The sequence below is a fragment of the Parastagonospora nodorum genome, assembly GCF_000146915.1.
Source record: "Parastagonospora nodorum SN15 chromosome Unknown scaffold_23, whole genome shotgun sequence".
Lineage (NCBI taxonomy): Eukaryota > Fungi > Ascomycota > Dothideomycetes > Pleosporales > Phaeosphaeriaceae > Parastagonospora > Parastagonospora nodorum.
Genome location: NW_001884571.1, coordinates 227,992 through 248,462, shown reverse-complemented (window position 1 = coordinate 248,462; position 20,471 = coordinate 227,992). Strand labels below are relative to the sequence as shown.

Genomic DNA, 20,471 nt, shown 5'->3' with positions numbered 1-20,471 from the left:
TCGTGACGAGTTCCAAAATAAGAATCATTCAATCATGAACACACACCAGTTCACAACTCCGATCTTGAATCCTGTAAGGTGCTTGACAATGACGAACGCGCAAGCCTGGCCAACGTTTGTGCCAGTGGAGCAGCCATGTTTCAGGGCTGCGTATTTATACATTAGCCAATCAGTGATCCATCTGGGACCGTGCTTCCAAAAGCAGACTAGCGCCATAGCGTGCGCGGCAGGGACGAGGCGGCGCCACGATCTTCGTGCATCGCAAGCTCAACGTTCACGACTCCCGTTTCCAAAGGCCGCCCACAGAACCCACACCACCCGCACTCGCTGCGCGCCTTTTCTGTTATAAACAGCAAACACACCTCGGTCTCTCACGTGCTCGAACACATATTTGCGCACCGCCGCGCGCCTCGGAACGTCACAACAGTCGCTCGCTACCCCATAGTACGCCATGGCACGATTAGTACTCCCTATCGCCTTGGTTGCCGCCCTCCTGCCGTTCGTGCAAGCCGGCGTAAAGTTCACAAAGCCTGCAGCAGGCGGGACGCTCACTGCAGGCACGGCTCTTGAGGCGACATGGACGGAGAGCACCGATGGACCAGACCTCGCCGATTTGGCGTCGTATGAGCTCTACTTGATGGCTGGAGGCAACGAGGCCGGTTCGAACGTGCGTGCTAGAGCCCCACGCTAGCTGCACATGATGTGCAGCATACGGACAGCATATGTACTGACTGATACGCAGATGCAATTAGCGGTCATTACAACACAGGGTGCATTCTCGGTCAAGACCGTAACCTCAGGACTGATTGGAACCGGCTTGGGCGGCGACACGAAGAACGCATAGTATGTCTAGCGCAACCCCGATAGCAGACTCCAATGCTCGGCTAACACTTCCATCCAGCTTCCTCAAAATGCAAGCTGTTGGCAAGACTGGCGGTCTGTACATCGCTTACTCGGACCGCTTCTCCTACTCTGGTATGAAGGGCACTTTCCCTCCGGAAGTCCAGGCAGGTCTTGCGACCATCGACGGCACAGCGGGTCCACCCAGCAAGGACGACACAGTCAAGTCTGGCGGAAACACCGCAGTTGCACCTGGTCAAGAGGAGTATGAGGTCGAATACACTATGCAGACCGGTCTTACGAGATACGCGCCCATGCAACCCGTGCCTGCCACTAAGATGGCCACGGGAAAGCCTGCGAAACCCTTGTTCCCTACGAGCAGCGTAGTGATCGCGAAGACGAGACTTCCTATCCCCAAAGTTCAGACAACGATCACCCAGAGCCAAACATACTCAGTCCAGGGTAGAGAGAACACGGTAAGTTCACGTGGTTGCCGCACAGTCTTGAATATTGCATGGTGCGTTTGCTAACACGTCGTTTAGGTCGCTCCGGCCCCTCACCCGACCGACGACATGGCCAAATTTCTCAACCGCTGGAAGGACTAGACATCCTCTCCCGTTGCCAATCCTACCGAGCGTCCAAGAAACAGCGCACCTTCCGTCCCTGTCACGTCATTCGCGCATCTGGAGCATTACCTGTCTACGGTTCGAGATGCACTTCTTGCCTGCTGGGACAGACACACGGCCCAAGCAATGGGCTAGGCGCTCAAGCGCTGGCAGGAATTCCTCAAAGTTGTTACTGGTACCGATCAAATAACCGCGTTGCTTAACTTCATCGGCCACTTGTGGGAGCATGCCAACTAGTATTATGCCCGCGCTTGCTGGCCCGTTTTCTTCATTGTACTAGGTAAGTGGAATACGATCACGTCTTCTGAAAACGAACGACGAGAACAAGGCGTTGCACAATCGGGCGTTCGGAGTCATAAGAAGCGTTATGATTATTACTTGAAGGTCTCCATTGTTCCGCATACCGCCACTTTGAATATTGATAGAGATGGCCGTCTCAGACGAAATAGTTTTTAAAGCAATGCATCAAATCAGCTATCACTTTTTTTGTACGTGTCTACAGTGGATTATGATGGTCCTCAATATAACACTGCTCAATCATGATGGTGCGTGTATGATGGAAAGCACCTGCCTCTTTCTCATGGACCGCGGCTAGCCGCAGCTCTCGAGCGTGAGCTTCACCCCACCACCCCACTTGCGCAAACAAACAGTAAGCTGTCTATCTCATGCTAGCTTTCAAAACGCTCCCACGTGCTCTCTTGCAACCAGTTCGCAGCCTATTGCCCACCACACAATCAAGGAGACTCGCCATGGCTATCGCAGAAAACTACGATGAGGTCCTAAAGGGCAAGTACCCAGCCAAGGATCATGCGAGGAAGGTCGCAAAATGGATTGTCGATAAGGGTGGCGACAAGAAGGGAACGATTTATCTAGAAGCGCAGAAGCAGAAGCTCAATGAGGTGCGTGACTGTGTCAGACCCGAAGTTTTGTGCTAATCGATGCAGGACAATGATGGCGAAGCGCCGTTTCGGTATGTTTGCTATCTTGAGCAACATCGGCACTTTGATGGACATTCGATTAACTTCTTATTGACAGCCAGCGACGCTACTTCTTCTACCTCAGCGGCTGTGAGCTGCCGGACTCTTACCTCACCTATGATTTCCCCAGCGACAAGCTGACCCTATTCATCCCTCCTGTCGAGCCAGAGGAGGTTATCTGGTCTGGTTTGCCCATGAGCCCTGAGGAGGCAAAGGCAAAGTACGATATTGACGACTGCAAAACTACGAAGGAAGTGAACCCTCATCTGGCCAGCTCTTCGGAGACTGCTCAATCGACCATATATGCTATCCCAGGGCAAATCTCTGACGAGACCACGTTCCTCTCGTACCAGAACAAGGACCTAGAGCAACTGAAGACAGCTATTGAGTACTGCCGAGTCACAAAGTCAGATTACGAGATTGCTCTCATTCGCAAAGCAAATGTCATCTCAACAAATGCCCACATTAACGTCATGAAGGCCGCAGCCAAGGCCCAGAACGAGTGCGAACTCGAGGCCGTCTTTCTCAAGTCATGTGTTGAGCGCAACGCAAAGAACCAGGCCTATCATTCCATCGTCGCAGCAGGCGAGAATGGCGCGACTCTGCATTACGTGCACAACGCCGCACCAATCAAGAGCCAAAACCTCATGCTCCTGGACGCTGGGTGCGAAGTTGACTGCTATGCGTCGGACATTACACGCACATTTCCCATCAAAGGAACATTCACAGATGAATCACTCGCCATTTACAAGATTGTTCTCGACATGCAGAAGCAATGCATCAACGCTCTCAAGGCCGGTGTACTATGGGACTCCATCCACGAGCTCGCACACAAGATCGCAATCAAAGGCCTGCTCGAACTCGGCATACTGAAGGGTGATGTAGAGCAGATCTTCAAGGCGCGCACCAGCGTTGCATTCTTCCCCCACGGTCTTGGTCACTACCTGGGCATGGACACGCACGACACTGGCGGTAATGCAAACTACGCGGACAAGGACCGCATGTTCAGGTATTTGCGTGTCAGGGGCACCTTGCCAGCGAGGAGTGTGATTACAGTTGAGCCGGGGATTTACTTCTGCCGGTTTATCATTGAGCCGTATCTCAAGGATGACCAGCAGAAGCAGTATATTGACGAGAAGGTGCTGGAAAAGTACTGGAGTGTTGGTGGTGTGAGGATTGAGGGTAAGTATCAAGCCGTTCAAATCATGAGATTATGCTAATCGAGGGTGTAGACAACATCTTGGTCACTGAGGACGGTATTGAGAATCTGACACCAACGCCGAAGGAGATTGATGAGATTACGTCGCTGGTGAAATCTGGATGACTCGAGGATCAGGCGTCGCCCTCGTTGAAGATCCTTCTTGATATACAATATTGAGAATCACTTTACTCTACAGCGAGGACAACTAATGAGTCCACTATATCTGAGCGATTACAATTACCAAATCGAGCTCCACACGCCCTTTCATTCTTGATCTAAACCGTATTCAGCGTTAGTGCCCCCAGCCAAATCGTGAATCATACACTTTTCAAACATCAACATCAAGCATCCATAGTCGATTATCTCCCCAAAACATCGGAACTCCTCTCTTTCCAAGCCTATAAATTCAGAAATCCTACAATGCCAGATCCCCCACGCCCCCTTGTAGGCGTCGGCGTCATAATCCACGACCACGCCGGCAACATCATAATGGGCGAGCGCGCAGGTTCCCACGGCGCCGGTAAACCCTCTTCCCCCCTCCAAAATCCTACTCACCACACATCTCACATCTCCAGGGACATACCAACTCCCTGGCGGCCACCTCGAGCACGGCGAATCCTTCGCCACCACGGCCGCCCGCGAAGTCCTCGAAGAAACCGGCCTCACCATCGGAAACATCAAATTCCTGACTGCGACAAATGATGTGTTTGATGAGGGGAAGCACTATGTGACTGTTTTTGTGACGGGCGAGATTTTGGGGGAGGAAAGGGTTCCAAAGGTGAGTTGACTGTTGCATTAGTCAGATACGACTTTTTCTAGCATGTTGTTCTTGCATGTTCTTGCGTGTTTCTTCGTTAAATCTGGCTAGTTGCTAATTATGTGAGTACAGCCGATGGAGCCGCACAAGTGCGCTAAGTGGGAGTGGGTGCCGTGGAGTCAGATGTGGGAATGGGCGGGGGAACAGGCGGAGGCGAAAGAAACGGGGAGGAAGTTGTTTTTGCCGCTGGTGAACTTGTGGAAGGAGTATCCTGAGATGAAGGATGCGCTTGTGGGACGGTGAGCACGACTAACTTGTTCCATTATTAGATTCAAGAAAGACGGCATCTTAGAGCGATGTAGTTACGGCATCACAACCTTGAACAGAGACACCCTGCTCAGCAAGGTCAGTATCGTGCATTAAGATTCAGCGATACGACCGTTTTCACGTGTCTCGGCTCTACTCTTGTTTAGGTTCAAGTAGCCCAGCAACCAAGCTCGCCCAGAGCTAATCGATAACTCACAAGTACCCAAAAGACCAGCAAACCCGACCTTGAGGCACACAGCAGGATATAAACAGCCCTGGTTAAAGAGGATGGAGTTCCTAATCCGGCAATCAACCCTGCTTATAACAGTATTGATCCACTCTTCGGCGCAAGCCCCACCGAACCCAGCGCCAAAACAGAAGGAGAACAGAACACTGACGTCTGCCCCAAGGCATTCCGAGGTCACGTTCGTTAACGCGTTGCAGGGTTCTCCACAACCCACGGAGATCAGCCGAATACAGTGGGTGGAAAAGTCCCGAAGCATGCACCAATCAGCAACCAGGACAAGCTACTCCGGAACCTTATTTGCAGCGGACGGGCATCGGGACAAGGAAGACAGATGACGGGCAGCACGGAAGAGGCGCTGTTTTGGGGCTGCAACGTGATCATGTATGGAGCGTTGGAGATCCATCAATCAAGCCGGAGGGTGGTGAAGTGCCGAGGGAAGGTTACATGGTCCACCATCACTCTATGAAGTATATGAGATGGACAGGGTACGCAGAGAATTAGGTTTACACGCGTTATATTAGTTCACGGTGCGGCTCAATTATTCTGGAACTGTGAAGATGCGGCTCTTCACTTCACTGCTGTGCGCGACTGCGCTGCCTTCGCTACTCAATGCGTTCCCCAACACGCCTTTCAACACAGAAAACCGATGGGTTGTCGACTCTACCGGCGCAAACTTCACTTATGTGGGTGTCAACTGGTCTGGCCATGGCGAGGTTATGATTCCAGAAGGACTGCAGTACCAGTCGATCAGTTCGATTGTGTCGAAGATTAAGAGCCTGAACATGAACCACGTCAGATTGACGTTTGCCCATCGAGATGATCGATGATATCAAGGACAATGGAGGAGATGTCACGATTCAGAAAGCGTTCCAGAAGGCGCTGGGAAGTAATGGTGATGCGGTGTATCAAAAGGTTATCAAGAACAACCCGCAGTTTGGCGCTTCAACTACAAGACTTCAGGTACATACACCGTCGTTTTACAGGAAAAATCTTGTCTAATATGAACTCAGGTCTACGATGCGGTCACAGCAGAGCTTGCAATAGCAGCAAATCTACGTCCATCTTGACAATCACATGTCGAGAGGTGCATGGTGCTGTGGCGGTGGTGACGGAAACACCTGGTTCGGTGATACAGACTTCAACGTCGCTAAATGGGTTCGCGGACTCGAATTCATGGCTGACCACGTATGCATCCCAAACGGTCATCTCGAACCCCTCTAACACTTAACCAGAGCAAGAAATGGGCCAACATGATCTCCATCGGCCTCCGCAACGAGCTCCGCAAGCCCGACAACGCCGGCTCCTCCCTCGCCTACAACTGGCCCACCTGGTACGACCAAGTGATCCCCGCCGCCAACGCCGTCAACAAAGCCAACCCCAACATCCTCATCTTCCTCTCCGGCCTCGACTACGACACCAAGCTGAATCCCATTCCGCAGCGCCTGAGGACCTGGGCAACGGCAAGAAATTCCAACTCGGCGACTTCGCCTACAAGAACAAACTCGTCCTCGAGTTGCACAACTACCAGAACGACATCACCAACTGCGGCAGCATGGAGAGCGGGCTGTGGAACAATGGTTTCCGCGCGACGTGGCCGACGGCGATCAATAAGATGCCCGTAGTTCTGACCGAGTTTGGGTTCAACCAGGCGGACAACTCGTACACGAAGACGTATGCGACGTGTATCAAGAAGCTGATGCCGCAGTGGCAGACGGGCTGGACAGTTTGGGTGATTAGTGGAAGTTATTATATCAGGAGTGGGACGCAGGATTTTGAGGAGACGTGGGGGTTGGTGAATCATGACTGGAGCGCGTGGAGGAATAACGATGCGATCAATCAGTTGAAGGCGATGGTGGATGAGACGTTGAAGTCGGTGACCTAGGCGAGAACAGGTAGTGTGTCACCCTTGTTAGCTAGTCCTGGCAATTGGAATTAAGCATATTCTTCATTGTTTCATGAGCCATGATATTCCTCAGTAAGTGCTTGGTACTAAACTGTTCGCCCAGTCCTCTACCGTCTTGAATTTGCTTTCCACATCATCTGGTATTCCGTTACCATTTGCATCCACCCAGCTCGTTCCTCCAGCAATCGTGCCCGGCCCATTCATAGGGCTCGCATTCTCATCAGTCATCAGCTGCCCCAACTTGCCAAAACTCTGCAGCTCAGTGATCAACTGCTTGTCCACCGCATCCCGAACAAGACTTGCACCAACAAGCTTCACCGCCAACATCAGCGCATCTGAAGCTGGCAGGATCTTCTCCGGTGCTGGGTGAGCATACTTCGTCTTCTGTATCGCCACGCCTCCGTAGTTCGCCGACGAGGCTTCTAGTGTTGTCCCGCCCAGCTTTCCATCCTTGTCAGAGTCGTAGATGTTGCTCTCAACATACGCCTTGAAATTCGCATTCCCCCTCGTAAACGCCGGCACGCTCGAACTTGGTCCGGAGACGAAGTAATTTCCCACGATATTCGCCTCGCTCGCGCCCTCGCTGTCGCCCGCAATATACGCGCCGCCTCCACCCCAATTGTACACAACGTTGTTGGTGAAGTCGTTTGAGCCCTTGACCTTTGGATTCCGCGTCTTGTTGTCGATGTACAAGTTTCTGAACAGCGAGAGGCCCTGTCCGACATTCGTCTGCATCAGCCCGCCACACGAATGCGTCTCCAGACCCTGCCCAATGATGCTGTTTTGGATCGTGATGTTCCCGACTTCACTCCCGCTGATTGAAAACGTTTCGTCCCGGCCCCATGACACGCTTACATGGTCGAAGATCATATTCGCGCCTTCTGCAATTGTGATGGCGTCTTTGCCGCTCGCGCCACCTTTTCCCATGCGAATGCGAATGTAGCGTACGACTGCATCATCAGCATTGGAGAACGACCATCCGTTGCCGTACACGGTGATGCCATCACCCGGTGCTGTTTGCCCGAGAATAGAAATGCGCTTGGAGACTACCATGCGGTCTTTGATCTTGATCAGGCCGCCGACAGAGAAGACAATGATGCGATCGGGCTGGGATAATGCATCGCGTAGAGACCCAGCGCCAGTGTCGTTCAGGTTGTTTACGACGTAGACTTTTCCGTTGCGGCCGCCGACGGCGTTGCGACCGAAACCTTCGGCGCCGGGGAAGGCAAGGGCAGAGACGGAACTCAGGAGAAGAGGTAGGCAACTAAGGATATGCATCTTGCGGAAGGTTCAGAAATAAGGGAGTGAAGGTGGCGAGAGAAAGAAAGTTTCGTGAGTACGTACATGCACGAGTACCTTTCAGTGAAACGTGCGCGCAGGATGAATTAACACGGTAGATGTAACCTAAAGACACATAGGCTCACTCAACATGCATGAAGACCAAGTAGTGCAAAGGCCGAGCAATGTGGGGAAGCATGGTGTTGATGTTCCTTCTCATTTATCAACTTGAAACCCTCCAATCATGAAAGTCAAAGCTAACCAGGGTATGTATACCACGATTAATTAGAAACATCGCGCAAGACTTTACGGTCTTCGGGGTATTAGCGTCCGACGGCATGTCCTACAACTATAGACACCGTGGAGAGCGACTAGGGTGGGACAAGTAGTAGCTCATCTCACAGCCAGAACAAATGTCGCAAGGCTACGTGCCATGGCAATGCACTGTGTATAGCTTCGCGCTATGGGCTCCGCCTATTCGGTCTTCGTCGTATTTCGTACCCTACGGTAGCAACGATTGATGTCTAGCCACATACCTTTGGACAGACTAGTACATGCTACTCCCCGTCTTCACTTCACCCGCGATGATGCCTGCGTCTGCTAGATCAGCAACTAGGTCCATCAACATATGATCGCATCCCGCTGCGGCGACAATGCCAATGGTGACTGGCAGCGTCTCGTTCCGTTCCGTAACGCGAGAGTGGTACGTCTGCTCGCCGATCGGTACCGTATAATCCGGCAACGCAGCCATAACCGCCATCTGGTTCCCAGGCAGACCGGCGCCAAAGATAGGGCTCGGAGGTGAGGTTGGGTAGATGTCCCTGTAGTCTTCAGTGCCGGCACCCATGGGATACAACACAAGTGTCGATTCGCATGTAGGTGTCAAAGTACTGCGGAACCACTTTTGGAAAGTCTGGTGGCGATGGGTTGCGTTCTGATAGCTTGCGAGTGGAAGCGTTGCGCCACGTTCCCACCTTACACGCGTCTGCGGGTTCCAGTAAGGCGACTTGCCAAATTTGGCTAGGTATTGCTGCTTGAATGGCTGAGCGAGTAGTCGGTACTGATCATAGTTTGTAATGTTGGAATAAGTCAGACCGATATATGTCGACATACCCTCAGAGGTATTAGAGTATGAGTTGAAGCTCGCATTCGTGTTCATTCTCATCATTTCCGCATCGAGGAACACCGCCAGCTTCGAAGTGAAACTGCCGAATATAGACATACTTGTCTGATTCGAGGCGGGCCAAAACTCGTCGGGAAGGATAATGCGTTTTGGATAAGTAGTGTAAGACTTGGCTGGATACCACTTTTTGTGCACAGCTTGCAGTAGTTTTGCAGATCGTGCAAGCACCCCGGGTGTATCGAATACAGCCGAGATAGGCAGTATACCTTCGAGTGGGAGCGAGGCGTTTGTTATACGCATCCCGAATAGTCCATTGGCCATAGCAGGTAACCTTACCGAGCCACCAGTATCGGAGCCAGTCGCGATGTCCAGCCAAGGATACGAGGCTAGAGCGGCCCCCGTACCAGCAGAAGATCCCTGAGGGTGTTGATATCCATCACCTCTAGGATTGAAAGGCGCCAATTGATCAACATAGTCGGCAGTGGGTCGCTCACCGAGTGCGAATTGTGTGGTTTTAGTCTTTCCAATGACTACGGCGCCCATGTCGATTAACTTTTGTAAAGCTTGTGCACTTGCTGGTGCAGTTTCCACAAGTTCTCGATAGGCTCTGTTCCCACCACTGGTTCGAACGCCTTTCAGGTCGTAGATGTCCTTGACACCTAGACGTTTGCCAGACAACGGCTTCTCCGTAGTTGGTATAGGGTAGTAGAGACGAGATGGGACTGCAATACTTAAGGCAACGTAGGCGTCTGTCTGAGCTAGTCCAGTGACTGGAACGTATGTACCGTTTACGCCTTCAGCCACCGACTCCACGAAGGCAAAGTTGTAGTCCCGATAAAGTCGGTATACTTTCGTGACTGCACCAGAAGAGTGCAGTAAGTACGGTCCTGACACGAGGCTTGTTTCCGATGCCGTCAAAATCGTTTTGCAACCGAGCGATTTAAGGTAGCCGGTGGCATCGTTTGGGAGCTCCTTGACGCCACCTAGTACCAACGTGGAGAGGAAAGCCTCCGATAAGACATCATCTTGGGCCAAATACCCAGATAATCTAGACGCTAGAGCGTCCGTGGACATATTGTGTTCTGCTAGTGACATGAAAGTGACTGGTGCTGGCTCCACGAACGATAGTGATCCATTTTGAATGTGTAGAGTTGTTTCGACGAGGTCTGGTGAGTAATAGGAAGTTGAGTTCAATTGAAAGACATTCGAAGCTTGAGCAAAAGCTGCGAAGCATAAAAACGGTATAATCTTCATCTTAAGCAGCAAATTTGTTGGTTGACAGCCTTGATCGCGGGAACATCGCGAACAATCTTGGGCGCGAAAGCATTTTCATGGCGGACTTTGCTTCGGCAGAGAGTCTAGAGGATGCGTACATCCGTCACCTTGTCATTCCTTGTGGTGCTTCAGACAGAAAGTGGGAGAGTTGCGCGTTAGTCTGATGAGAAAGCGTTTAGCGAACAACTTGGCATGACATCATGCATCACGAATGGGTCAAGAGTGGATCAGAGACACGATAAGAGCAGATCACTCAGAGATGTTACAAAGACAGAACTGTGGTATGTATCGGCCGGCCAGGATCTGGCACAGCTGAACTTGGAATGCCGACTCTTGGCATTAAAGTTGACGGATAGCTACATCCGTTCCATCGCCCTGCTGATGCTCTCGTTGCCGAAAAGTTGGTCTTGATGTGTAGCAATCTTGACAGTTGACTTTTTACAAGCTTCTGTTCGGCCAAGCGCTCGATTGATGCCAAAGTGCTGAGACCTTTAGGATGAAGAAGCAGTTGTCCCCGAGTGCTAACTTCCGTTCACTGGCACCATATCAATCTGAATAGGGTGGCTTGGACCTGCATCTCCCTTCCAGTAAACATGCCAGCCCTCTGTCCCTGCATCCTTGAAAGGGATCCAACTACCATTGAAGCCCTCGAATCGAAAGTTTGGATACACATTATCGACAGCAGCATCGAACATCCACTGATCGACAGCGCATTCGTAGCCTTCCGGGCAAGCATCGAATATGGTCTCAGAATGTTTGCTAGGTTTGGAGAAGTACATTACAGCCATGCTTGCAGTCCTAGTACCAGTTGTTGACTTTAGTGCAGCCAAATAGGTAGCCTTGATTGGGTCTTCGTTGCTGCCTTCCCCTTGAAGAGCAAAGTTGCCGTTTCTGAGCCTGAATGGCACGAATTTGAGAGGCGGAGTCTCGGGATGAACAGTGAAGTTCTCGAAGCCCAGTTGGTGAGAAGTAGGAAGCGCTACAACGTGTCTTCCGTGCCACGGCTGGTCGGGACTATGCGATCATTAGCCATGCACTGTGCGTAGAATCAGCCGTCTCACTAATTGGCGCGTAGGTAGAAGTATTGCGCATTGCGCTTGTAAAAACCCGTTGCGCCATGGCCTGCGGAAGCTGGCATGGCAGCAACGCTTGTAGCGAACGCGCAGACAAAGGCATACAAACTCATGTTTCGCATTGTGAGGTCAAGATCCAGCAATAAAATTCCACGTGATAGGTCAAATTTGAAAGAAATGTGAGTGCTGTTTCTTGATTGTATGCGTGCCAAAGGCGCTTCCACTGAGTTACCAATAAAGGTTCACGATTCTTCGAGATCGCAAAGGAAAGACGCTCGAGTGTCGCACAAGACCACAAGATCACAATGTGCCTCCCTAGCACCCGTGACTATAAGAATGGTAGTCTGATGCCACACTTGATATAACTCTACGAAAGCAAAGTGAATAAAACGTAAATCTGAAGTTCCACCAAACTCGGCATCTACAGGAAATCCCGAGCTGATATATGTTCGCACACACCTTCCATCTCAAAAGTGATCTTCAAATCGTGCGAAGGTTTTCATGGCTAAGGGGAGATATCCAAGCAATGGCCAGATCTGATCTTGAAGTTCACCCTTGCGTCGGTCAAAACGCCAGACCCTGCCTAGGGTCCAGACCTGCACCTGTGTAATAGTTCATGCGACACAAGATGCGCCACAGTCCTACTTCAGCCCATTCTTGGTCGTTTTGAGGGAGACTGTGATCTGTTCGGTGGATGTCGCTTGAGAGCATCACCCTCGGTAGTCGATTTCGTGACATGTTGGCCAAACCCGCATCCCGGTTGTTCCTTACCTTTGTTACACTGACCACACAGTGATTTGCCGTTGAACAGGCGAAATGGCCCGACGTGATAGAAGCACAAGCCGTCTATGTCTTCCTCTTCGATCTCCTCATGACAATTGATACAAGGCTTAGCTCTGGGCTCTTGTTTCCGTGTTCCTTGGCCATGCATATATGTCTGCGATGAAGAAAATGGAACAAGCGTCCTAGCGGTGTGCGAGCTGGAGACATCTCGTAGAGGCAATCTAGTCGATGAAGACGCTTGTTGAGATCTGACTGGAAAGTCCCGTGGTATGTACTGATCAAGATCTGAGTCAGACTCCTCAATGTCCGGCTGACGCTCATTTTTGATCCTTGGTGCGGACTGCGAACCAGCAGAACGTGCACTTTGAGCGCCTGTAATAGTAGATGTGGACCGAATTTGGTTGCGACTGGACTCTAAGGCAGCATTCCTGGCGGCCAGTCGTCGCCGCATACGCTCACGCGCATCTTGACCGTCGTTCAGCTCGTCTCTTACCGGTGGTCTGGCGGAGCTGCGGGTCGACTCTTGAACGTTTGGCTGATGTCTCCTGATCAATGTCCGGGCGAATGTCGAATGGGGCGCGAGTGCGCGAGCAACAGCCCCGCTAAGCGCAGAAGACTGTGAGCATAGTTCCAGCAATACTGCTTGTATAACTCTGTGGTCGGTAGACCGGACAATGCGTGAGAGATGCTGAGGATCGATTACTCGAGCTTGACCGCGTGGCACTGTTGAAGATGAACCTCGTTCGCTTTTGATCCTCCTCGAATCACCTGAACTGCTTCTTCCTTCGTTCTTAAAGTAAATGGGAAGCCGTTGTTGCTGCGATGGAAGGCGCATACGCTGTTCAGGCTCTGGAGACGATAGAGTAAGATCAATCGCGTCGACTTCAGCACTCCGTCCCGTAGATCCAATGCCCAGGCTGCTAGATGGAGGTGCCATGACGAATAGAGTTGATATACAAGATGAGAATGATCCAAGACCTGATGGTGGTGCAAGCGAAGCTTTGGTGAAGCGGCTACCCACTAGCGCGATCCGCTCTGGTTCCGCAAATCGCCATTTCACGTGAGTGCACGGGCTACGATCTCCCGCCACCCCTACCAGCTGCACTCCGCAAACGCTCATCTTTCCCCTCCACCAACTCGGCAGGAGAGTTCTTCAGGCATTCACTCTTTTCGCTTTTGAAAACACCTCTACTACGCCGGCCACATGTCCGCCCCTTGAAGCTTCATCCTCGTAACACGATGTAATAAACTTCTGGTTTCCGCACGGACGTCGCGAATTCCACCAACCAGTCTCCACCTAGCTCTCCACACCTGATGCATTTCGGTCCTTAACCTGGGGTATCGAGGAAACAGAAGCTCCGGGAGGTTTAGAAACCATTTGCGACACGCGGCTCTAAGGGTTGTCCGATCCACCTAGGCATGATGCTGGCAATGCACTAGAGTATCCCCCAATCTATGCGGATAATTAGGTACATTTGCTGATTTCTGACTTCTGCTTATATATTGCGACTACTTCATGCTGGCATGTTTGTTTCTCGCCTGTCGTTTCACGCTTCATTTGCTGTTTGCGCTTTGACCGCTATGCTTTCCCTTCTCATTGTCCTTGCCCTAGCAGTGGCCACTGTAGCTGCACCTCCCCCTCCCGTTTCACGCGCAGGAAGACCCTCGGCTCCCCCGGGTTGTCTTGCGGTAGGGAGTTCCAGCCAATACAAGACGGTACAATCTGCTGTCAACGCGTTGAGCACGACTAGTACCACAGCTCAGTGCATCTTCATCGCCAAAGGCACGTACAAAGAGCAGGTATACGTGCAGGCACTTAAATCCCCGTTGACCATCTACGGCGAGACTACGGACACCTCCAGCTTCTCAGCAAACACGGTAACCATCACGCAAGGCAAGAGCCAGGATGACACGCCAACCAATGACGAAACCGCCACTCTCCGCGCTCACACGGCGAATTTGAAGGTCTACAACATCAACCTAGTCAACACCCGTGGTTCCGGCTCACAGGCCTTAGCCTTGAGTGCCTACAGTGGCAAGCAAGGCTACTATGGTTGTCAGTTCAAAGGCTTCCAAGACACCATTCTTGCGCAGGAGGGTACTCAAGTCTACGCAAAGTCCTACATTGAAGGTGCGACGGATTTCATCTTCGGTCAAAAGGGGCAGGCATGGTTCCATGCTGTGGACATCCGCGTTCTTACCGCCTCAGTCGGCTATATTACGGCCAACGGCCGTGAGTCGGCTACGAACCCATCATACTACGTCATCAACAAGTCGACCATTTCTGCTGCTAGCGGAAACAACGTGAAGGCCGGTACATACTTTCTTGGTCGCCCATGGAGAAACTTTTCGCGCGTTGTGTTCCAGAACACAAGCATGACGAATGTGATTAATAGCGCCGGCTGGACGATATGGAATACGGGAGACCCGCGCACTGACAATGTAGAGTATGGCGAGTTCGGCAACACGGGCGACGGTTCGAAGGGCACAAGGGCAAGCTTCTCAAAGAAGCTCAGCAAAGCAGTTGCTATCGAGACTGTCCTGGGGAGTGACTATAAGAGCTGGGTTGACACGGCCTATGTCTCTTAGGTTTGAGTTGCGCAAGCAGCGAGCAGGCCGACGTTGTTGTATATGTATACATATCAATATTTCGAATGCTGAACAACGAACTGCACCAGATCTCCCGAGTGAACAGTGGTTTCGTCCTTTGATTGTTGGATCCGTGAATTGCGAAAAGAAAGGAGCCTTATTACACGACCGCAAGTGTGCTGTAGTGATCACGGTTTATTGCAGGTCGCAATCGCTCGGCTTGTTCGAGGCTTATCCAACCGTGACAACCTTTATAGCGTGATTTCAGTGAAAATCGTCATGCCGTCTCGCTCAATACGCCTCGCGCTAATCACATCCTCTCGTCTCCTCGTCTTATTTACGAGCGCCCGTTCGCGTTGTTGTGGGCGCTTCATCTTACTCGATGGCGCTCACTCCGTCGCACAGCGCTTCCCTCAGGTGGTGCTGCGGATCGCTTCGGCCACAATCTATTGCTTATTTGTAAGCAGTAGAGGTCTTAGGGTGATCCGGTAGGTCCGTAAAAGTAGACGGTGCGTGGTTCCGAGCCGTAATGCGGTATTATTGTCGGAGATTCGCGGTCAGGTTATAGGACATAACGAGGCCGAAGATCTGGGAAGGTTCAGTATAAATAGTGGCATTCAGGGATGCCACTCGCAGCTGTGATGCGGCCCGTTGAATGCGCTACGGTACTGCCGCAAACGGGCCTTTCCAAAGATCTACAAATGATCTGAGAGCCTCGCCGTGCGTTCAACTTCCACGTCCTTGCGATGTATTGAGAGGTTTGAGAACTTGTCGTCCCTTACTCTTATCTGGATTGCCCAATGGGGGCAGTTGTCGTTGCGATGCGATACAGCGGGGGAGATGTCCGACCTATCACGTCTCGAGACGCAATACACTCCCTATTACTTCGATTGATTCACTCTGATCCTTTGGACTTTGTATCATCCTTTTGACATTCGCTACCAGTGCCTAATGAAGTGACTCCAGCGAGCCTACAGTTACCGTGACCTCACTTATGATGTGATCCGAGGACTCTGGTGCCCCTGATAGCTTGTCCAGATCGTTTGAACCGCTTCACAAGCTCATCCACCCATTCATTACCCTCAACAGCGGATTGAGGAGGCACCTATCGAAGGTCAACGGAAATCTCAAGGTTATATAGCTAGTCTGCGTAAGTGAAAAAGCTACCTAACTTTTCCTTTCTGGACAGGTAGGGCAATCTCGGCCGAGCCTGTAGACCCTGGAGTTAATGTTGACAGTCGGAGAATATGATTAGGCGATCGTGTTCCTCAGTGAGGCCGCATGCGACGCGGAAGGCTTCATGAATAGCAATACGTTCTGCTTCCATCGCAAACCTTGATCCGTGTGGAACGGTGTTGAATGTGATCGTCTCCCCCCAGCGCTTGGAAGAAGAGTGGAGCAACCTGATGGTGAAGGCAGTAAGTCTGCTTGCCTTTTTGGTGGGAGGGAATGCGTGCAGTGATGCATCAACTCATAGTACTAGATAGCGCTCGATGACACCCTGTAGTTCATCGACCATGGCTTGTCTTAGGTGATAATATTATCGGAAAATGAACACAACGCCTCACGGACATCATGGGCGTTCACTGTGAGCTTCGGGAGGTTATCAGCGTCGGAAGGACTGCGTAGTCAAGGGAAAAGAACACGAAACGGTTATGATTTCTACGTGCTACCTGTGTGTAGTGGGTTGTTGAAAACGGAGAAACCATGGCTGATTTCGCAGGCCACGACAATGTGGTGCAGTGGAGGGTCATCCACACATTCAAGCATGGCAGGTGCAAAGCCGATATAACAATCATGAAGGGCTGATATTATTTGCGACAGAAATGCATTTTGCTCCGCAATGAGAATTTTGGTGCATCGTCATGGCAAACTTCAGATGGTTGCGAGCCTAAGACGGACTGAAACTGTTTCGGCGTAACCTCGGTGCTCAGACGGTGTCGCATCCGATGACCCACCACATCGACGACATGGAAACGTTTTAACATACCGACACGCCACTTAATATATCTCGAACTAGTAATTCACGGATCGTTCCCAAATGTCACAACTGTACTGTCATGTCCTCGGAATTACCTGGTCATTCCACAAAATGCGCAAATGATATGATACATGACTGGACAGAGTCCCTTCCAAAGACAGACCATGTGCGCTTCTTTAAGACCGTTGACTGGACGCAGACAGTCCTGGGAGAAACGCAGCAATGGAGTGTAGCGTTGCGCATGTACACACAAATGGTCATGTCTGACACACGTGCCGCGTGTTTGTACTGGTAAGACGACCCCCCCCCCCCCCCCTCCCAATACTAGGCATGCGTCGCATCTTCACCGCACTCACTGACACCTTGAAAGGGGACCAACTCGGGTCGCTATATATAATGAATCTTTCGTCCCCCTCGCTGCAGGAGCGCACCCCACCTTGATGGGACAGTCGTTCGCTTCCGGGTTCCCAGAGCTCGATCCATTCATAAGGCCCCTCTTCGAAGAGGGCATAAAATCCGGCGTAGCACAAGATGTGGTGGAATCCCCAATGATGGTCCAAAGGAACAGCTATCGCGAGGAGGCCTTCTTCACTGGGAATTTCACACCGGTTCGAGGCGTGGACGGCGATATCGAGGGTTTCTACAATGCCCTATTCGAGGTTACGTCACAAATAATATCAGATCGGCGCAAACGCATGTTGAACATGCTTACGACGCCAAGAATCTTCAGTACCGACGCCGTGTTTGAACACATCATTGCAAGTCTTGCGACGGCCCCACTGGATGTACCCATGGCTCTACTCTTCGAGGCCGACAATCAGGCAGAGCCCGGGAAGACAATACTGCGTGTGCGGGGTCAACTGGGCATCCCGGAAGGGCATACACTATTGCTTGATGGTCAGGAATTGACAGATACAACAGATATTGCCGGTGTCGCTTCCCTATGTCGTCAAGCCAACGATGGCAAGGTACTGACGACTCGCGACTCGCGATTTGAGTCGGTAGATTGGCTGGGATTCAAGATGGCCCCTGAAACTATCGTAACAATGGCTCTTCGTACCAGTCGCCGGCTATTTGGTTTCCTCGTCATAGGGACCAACCCGTATAGACCTTTCGACGACGCCTCCGAGCAGTTCACTACGGATCTAATGGGGACGGCGTCGAATTTGTTAGCCGCTGCTTTGGATGCAGACAATCTGCGAAAAGAGCAGCAGCAGTTGCAGAACGAGCTCGAATTCAGCGACCTCAAAGTGCGACATCTTGTGGAGCATGCTTCAATAGGAATGGCTCACGCCAAGCCTGATGGCACACTGCTTTGGGCGAATGACAAATTTCTCTCCCTCGCAGGCCTCCCGACGGAGAAGCGTGATGAGATCAACAGTATGTTTGAAGTGCTCGTAGAAGACGATCAAGACCAAGCCCACGAGGTGTGGACCAGGATCTTCCATGGCGACGACCATGTTTCTGCCGAATTCCGTCTTAAGCAGGCTTTCCATCCTCCGGTTGGTGGTCAAGAGCCAGCACAAGTACAGCTACTCGCATTTCCTTTCAAGGAGCATGGGGCCACTGTTTCAGGAATGGCGTGCATTACGGACATCAGTCATCTCAAATGGGCAGAAGCTTGGCAAGCACGTGCAGCACAGGAGGCTCGAGATGCCAAACGCCAGCAAGAGGCTTTTATTGATGTCGTCTCTCACGAGATGCGGAACCCGCTGTCTGCGATTGTGCATTGTGCTGACAGTATCTCCATGGCTTTGAACGACGTCAAGGCAAAAGGAGAGAAAAGGACTGACGCTGACTCACTTCTGGAAGCATTGGAAGCAAATGCTTCAGCAGCTTCAATCATATTGGATTGCTGCAAGCATCAGAAGCGGATCATGTGAGTGTATTTTGTGTACAGAACAATCATGAGACATATGCTGATTTTGTTTACTAACCCTTAGCGATGATGTCCTAACATTGAGCCGCCTCGAAGAAACACTTCTTACCGTGAAGCCAGCTGCGGCCAAACCCTCTGAGCTGGTTGCATCTGTTATAGCAATGTTCGGGGCAGAGCTACGAGCGAAATCCATATCCACCGAAGTGATCGCCGAATCTTCCCTAGCAAAGCTCAACATTGACCACCTTTACTTTGACCAATCGCGAGTGGTGCAGATTTTCATAAATCTGCTGACTAACGCGATCAAATTCATGAGGGCTGATGGAGAGAAGAGCCTGAAGATTCAATGTGGAGCAACGGCCACTTTACCACGCATCGCAGAACACCTAATTCCGTTCCCCGCCGATATCCACTGGGCACCTAAAGGGGAAAAGGCATCCGGTGCTGTCGTAGACGGTCCAGAATGGGGCCTCGGGGAAGTGATATACATGGTCTTCAGTCTCAGCGACACCGGTATCGGCATGAGGACTGCCGAAGTTGACAAGATCTTTCAACGTTTCGAACAAGCCAACGTCACGACACATGTGACATATGGAGGAAGCGGGCTCGGCTTGTTCATCTCCAAGGAGTTGACCGAGAGGATGGGCGGAGAGATCGGCGTCCAATCAGTACCTGACAAGGGCAGTACATTTGTCTTCTACATCAAGACCCGCCGAGCCAAACTAGAGCCGAAAAAGATCTCTCTGCCTCTGCGTCGGCCATCTCTACCGGCATCTCGACCCTCGCAAATCCGAACACTGCTGGTCGAAGACAACGTCATCAATCAAAAAGTCCTGCGCCATCATCTTCAACGGGAAGACTGTGCTGTCCAGGTCGCTAATCATGGCCTCGAAGCGCTCGAGATGATGTGTGCGCCTGGAGCGCACTTCGATGTCGTCCTAATGGACATTCAGATGCCTGTTATGGACGGTCTTACTGCTACACGTGAGATACGCAACTTAGAGCAGGATGGAACTTTACAGGGAAGGACGCCGATCATTGCTGTCACGGCAAACGTAAGGCAAGAGCAAATTGAGTGCGCCGTGGCTGCAGGTGCAGATCACGTTGTCCAGAAGCCATTCATGGCGAAAAAGTTGGTTGGGCTGATGAGGGAATTGTTGGGTCGTGGGATAGACAAGGAGGATTCACGATGATAGGCTTCTAGGTGCGGCTCCTTCTTGTCTCCTGTAGCTAGTGCCTCTGCTAGCCTCAGGGTGTGATGCCGACATGTGTCGGTGGGATGTTGATCGGTGCAGTATGCACGCCCTGCGACCGGTCAAGTGTGCTAGAACCCGGGCTGCACAACCGATTTGCCTGGTAATGAGCGATGTGGCTTATCCACATGCAAGCCACGCCGGATGCAGAAGCGCAAATCTTGTGCCGACATAATTTGCCCCTTTGATCAACCAATTGACGCCCAAAAGTCCTGCACGGGTCTGTTTTGTAAGACTTCAGGCTACTGTGACACGGCATGGAGGACTCTATCAAAGCGCAAGACTCGATCCAGTCAATTCGGCTTTTTGGGTAAACCTCTGCCTTTCTTGAATACGCGGGTGTGCTACACCCGAGAAGGAGGCAATCAGTGAATCATCCA

General features: G+C 51.4%; 10 protein-coding genes across 10 annotated transcripts; 6 read left to right on the top strand and 4 right to left on the bottom strand.

Annotated features, from left to right (window-relative positions):
• Positions 1 to 284: 284 nt before the first annotated feature.
• Positions 285 to 1,445, top strand: SNOG_12650 (hypothetical protein; the record flags this gene model as incomplete). The annotated part of the gene is made up of 4 exons (XM_001802819.1): positions 285 to 667; positions 743 to 843; positions 902 to 1,316; positions 1,383 to 1,445. Exons 1-4 carry the CDS (start codon positions 452 to 454, stop codon positions 1,443 to 1,445), a joined length of 795 nt encoding a protein of 264 aa, XP_001802871.1. The 5' UTR covers positions 285 to 451.
• A 770-nt stretch (positions 1,446 to 2,215) lies between these two features.
• SNOG_12649 (hypothetical protein) lies at positions 2,216 to 3,767 on the top strand (the record flags this gene model as incomplete). The annotated part of the gene is made up of 4 exons (XM_001802818.1): positions 2,216 to 2,365; positions 2,411 to 2,436; positions 2,502 to 3,625; positions 3,676 to 3,767. 4 exons carry the CDS (start codon positions 2,216 to 2,218, stop codon positions 3,765 to 3,767), a joined length of 1,392 nt encoding a protein of 463 aa, XP_001802870.1.
• Positions 3,768 to 4,064: 297 nt separating this feature from the next.
• Positions 4,065 to 4,824, top strand: SNOG_12648 (hypothetical protein; the record flags this gene model as incomplete). Its single annotated transcript, XM_001802817.1, has 4 exons — positions 4,065 to 4,164; positions 4,220 to 4,422; positions 4,534 to 4,700; positions 4,731 to 4,824. 4 exons carry the CDS (start codon positions 4,065 to 4,067, stop codon positions 4,822 to 4,824), a joined length of 564 nt encoding a protein of 187 aa, XP_001802869.1.
• Positions 4,825 to 5,770: 946 nt separating this feature from the next.
• Positions 5,771 to 6,836, top strand: SNOG_12647 (hypothetical protein; the record flags this gene model as incomplete). Its single annotated transcript, XM_001802816.1, has 4 exons — positions 5,771 to 5,914; positions 6,002 to 6,139; positions 6,187 to 6,370; positions 6,394 to 6,836. 4 exons carry the CDS (start codon positions 5,771 to 5,773, stop codon positions 6,834 to 6,836), a joined length of 909 nt encoding a protein of 302 aa, XP_001802868.1.
• Positions 6,837 to 6,926: 90 nt separating this feature from the next.
• On the bottom strand, positions 6,927 to 8,135 carry SNOG_12646 (hypothetical protein; the record flags this gene model as incomplete). The annotated part of the gene is made up of 1 exon (XM_001802815.1): positions 6,927 to 8,135. The coding sequence occupies one exon, from the start codon at positions 8,133 to 8,135 to the stop codon at positions 6,927 to 6,929; it is 1,209 nt and encodes a 402-aa protein (XP_001802867.1).
• A 547-nt stretch (positions 8,136 to 8,682) lies between these two features.
• Positions 8,683 to 9,801, bottom strand: SNOG_12645 (hypothetical protein; the record flags this gene model as incomplete). The annotated part of the gene is made up of 2 exons (XM_001802814.1): positions 8,683 to 9,327; positions 9,595 to 9,801. 2 exons carry the CDS (start codon positions 9,799 to 9,801, stop codon positions 8,683 to 8,685), a joined length of 852 nt encoding a protein of 283 aa, XP_001802866.1.
• Positions 9,802 to 11,054: 1,253 nt separating this feature from the next.
• Positions 11,055 to 11,728, bottom strand: SNOG_12644 (hypothetical protein; the record flags this gene model as incomplete). Its single annotated transcript, XM_001802813.1, has 2 exons — positions 11,055 to 11,547; positions 11,595 to 11,728. 2 exons carry the CDS (start codon positions 11,726 to 11,728, stop codon positions 11,055 to 11,057), a joined length of 627 nt encoding a protein of 208 aa, XP_001802865.1.
• A 524-nt stretch (positions 11,729 to 12,252) lies between these two features.
• Positions 12,253 to 13,326, bottom strand: SNOG_12643 (hypothetical protein; the record flags this gene model as incomplete). Its single annotated transcript, XM_001802812.1, has 1 exon — positions 12,253 to 13,326. One exon carries the CDS (start codon positions 13,324 to 13,326, stop codon positions 12,253 to 12,255), a length of 1,074 nt encoding a protein of 357 aa, XP_001802864.1.
• A 644-nt stretch (positions 13,327 to 13,970) lies between these two features.
• SNOG_12642 (hypothetical protein) lies at positions 13,971 to 14,978 on the top strand (the record flags this gene model as incomplete). Its single annotated transcript, XM_001802811.1, has 1 exon — positions 13,971 to 14,978. One exon carries the CDS (start codon positions 13,971 to 13,973, stop codon positions 14,976 to 14,978), a length of 1,008 nt encoding a protein of 335 aa, XP_001802863.1.
• A 2,421-nt stretch (positions 14,979 to 17,399) lies between these two features.
• On the top strand, positions 17,400 to 20,281 carry SNOG_12641 (hypothetical protein; the record flags this gene model as incomplete). Its single annotated transcript, XM_001802810.1, has 2 exons — positions 17,400 to 18,838; positions 18,903 to 20,281. 2 exons carry the CDS (start codon positions 17,400 to 17,402, stop codon positions 20,029 to 20,031), a joined length of 2,568 nt encoding a protein of 855 aa, XP_001802862.1. The 3' UTR covers positions 20,032 to 20,281.
• Between the last annotated feature and the right edge of the window lie 190 nt (positions 20,282 to 20,471).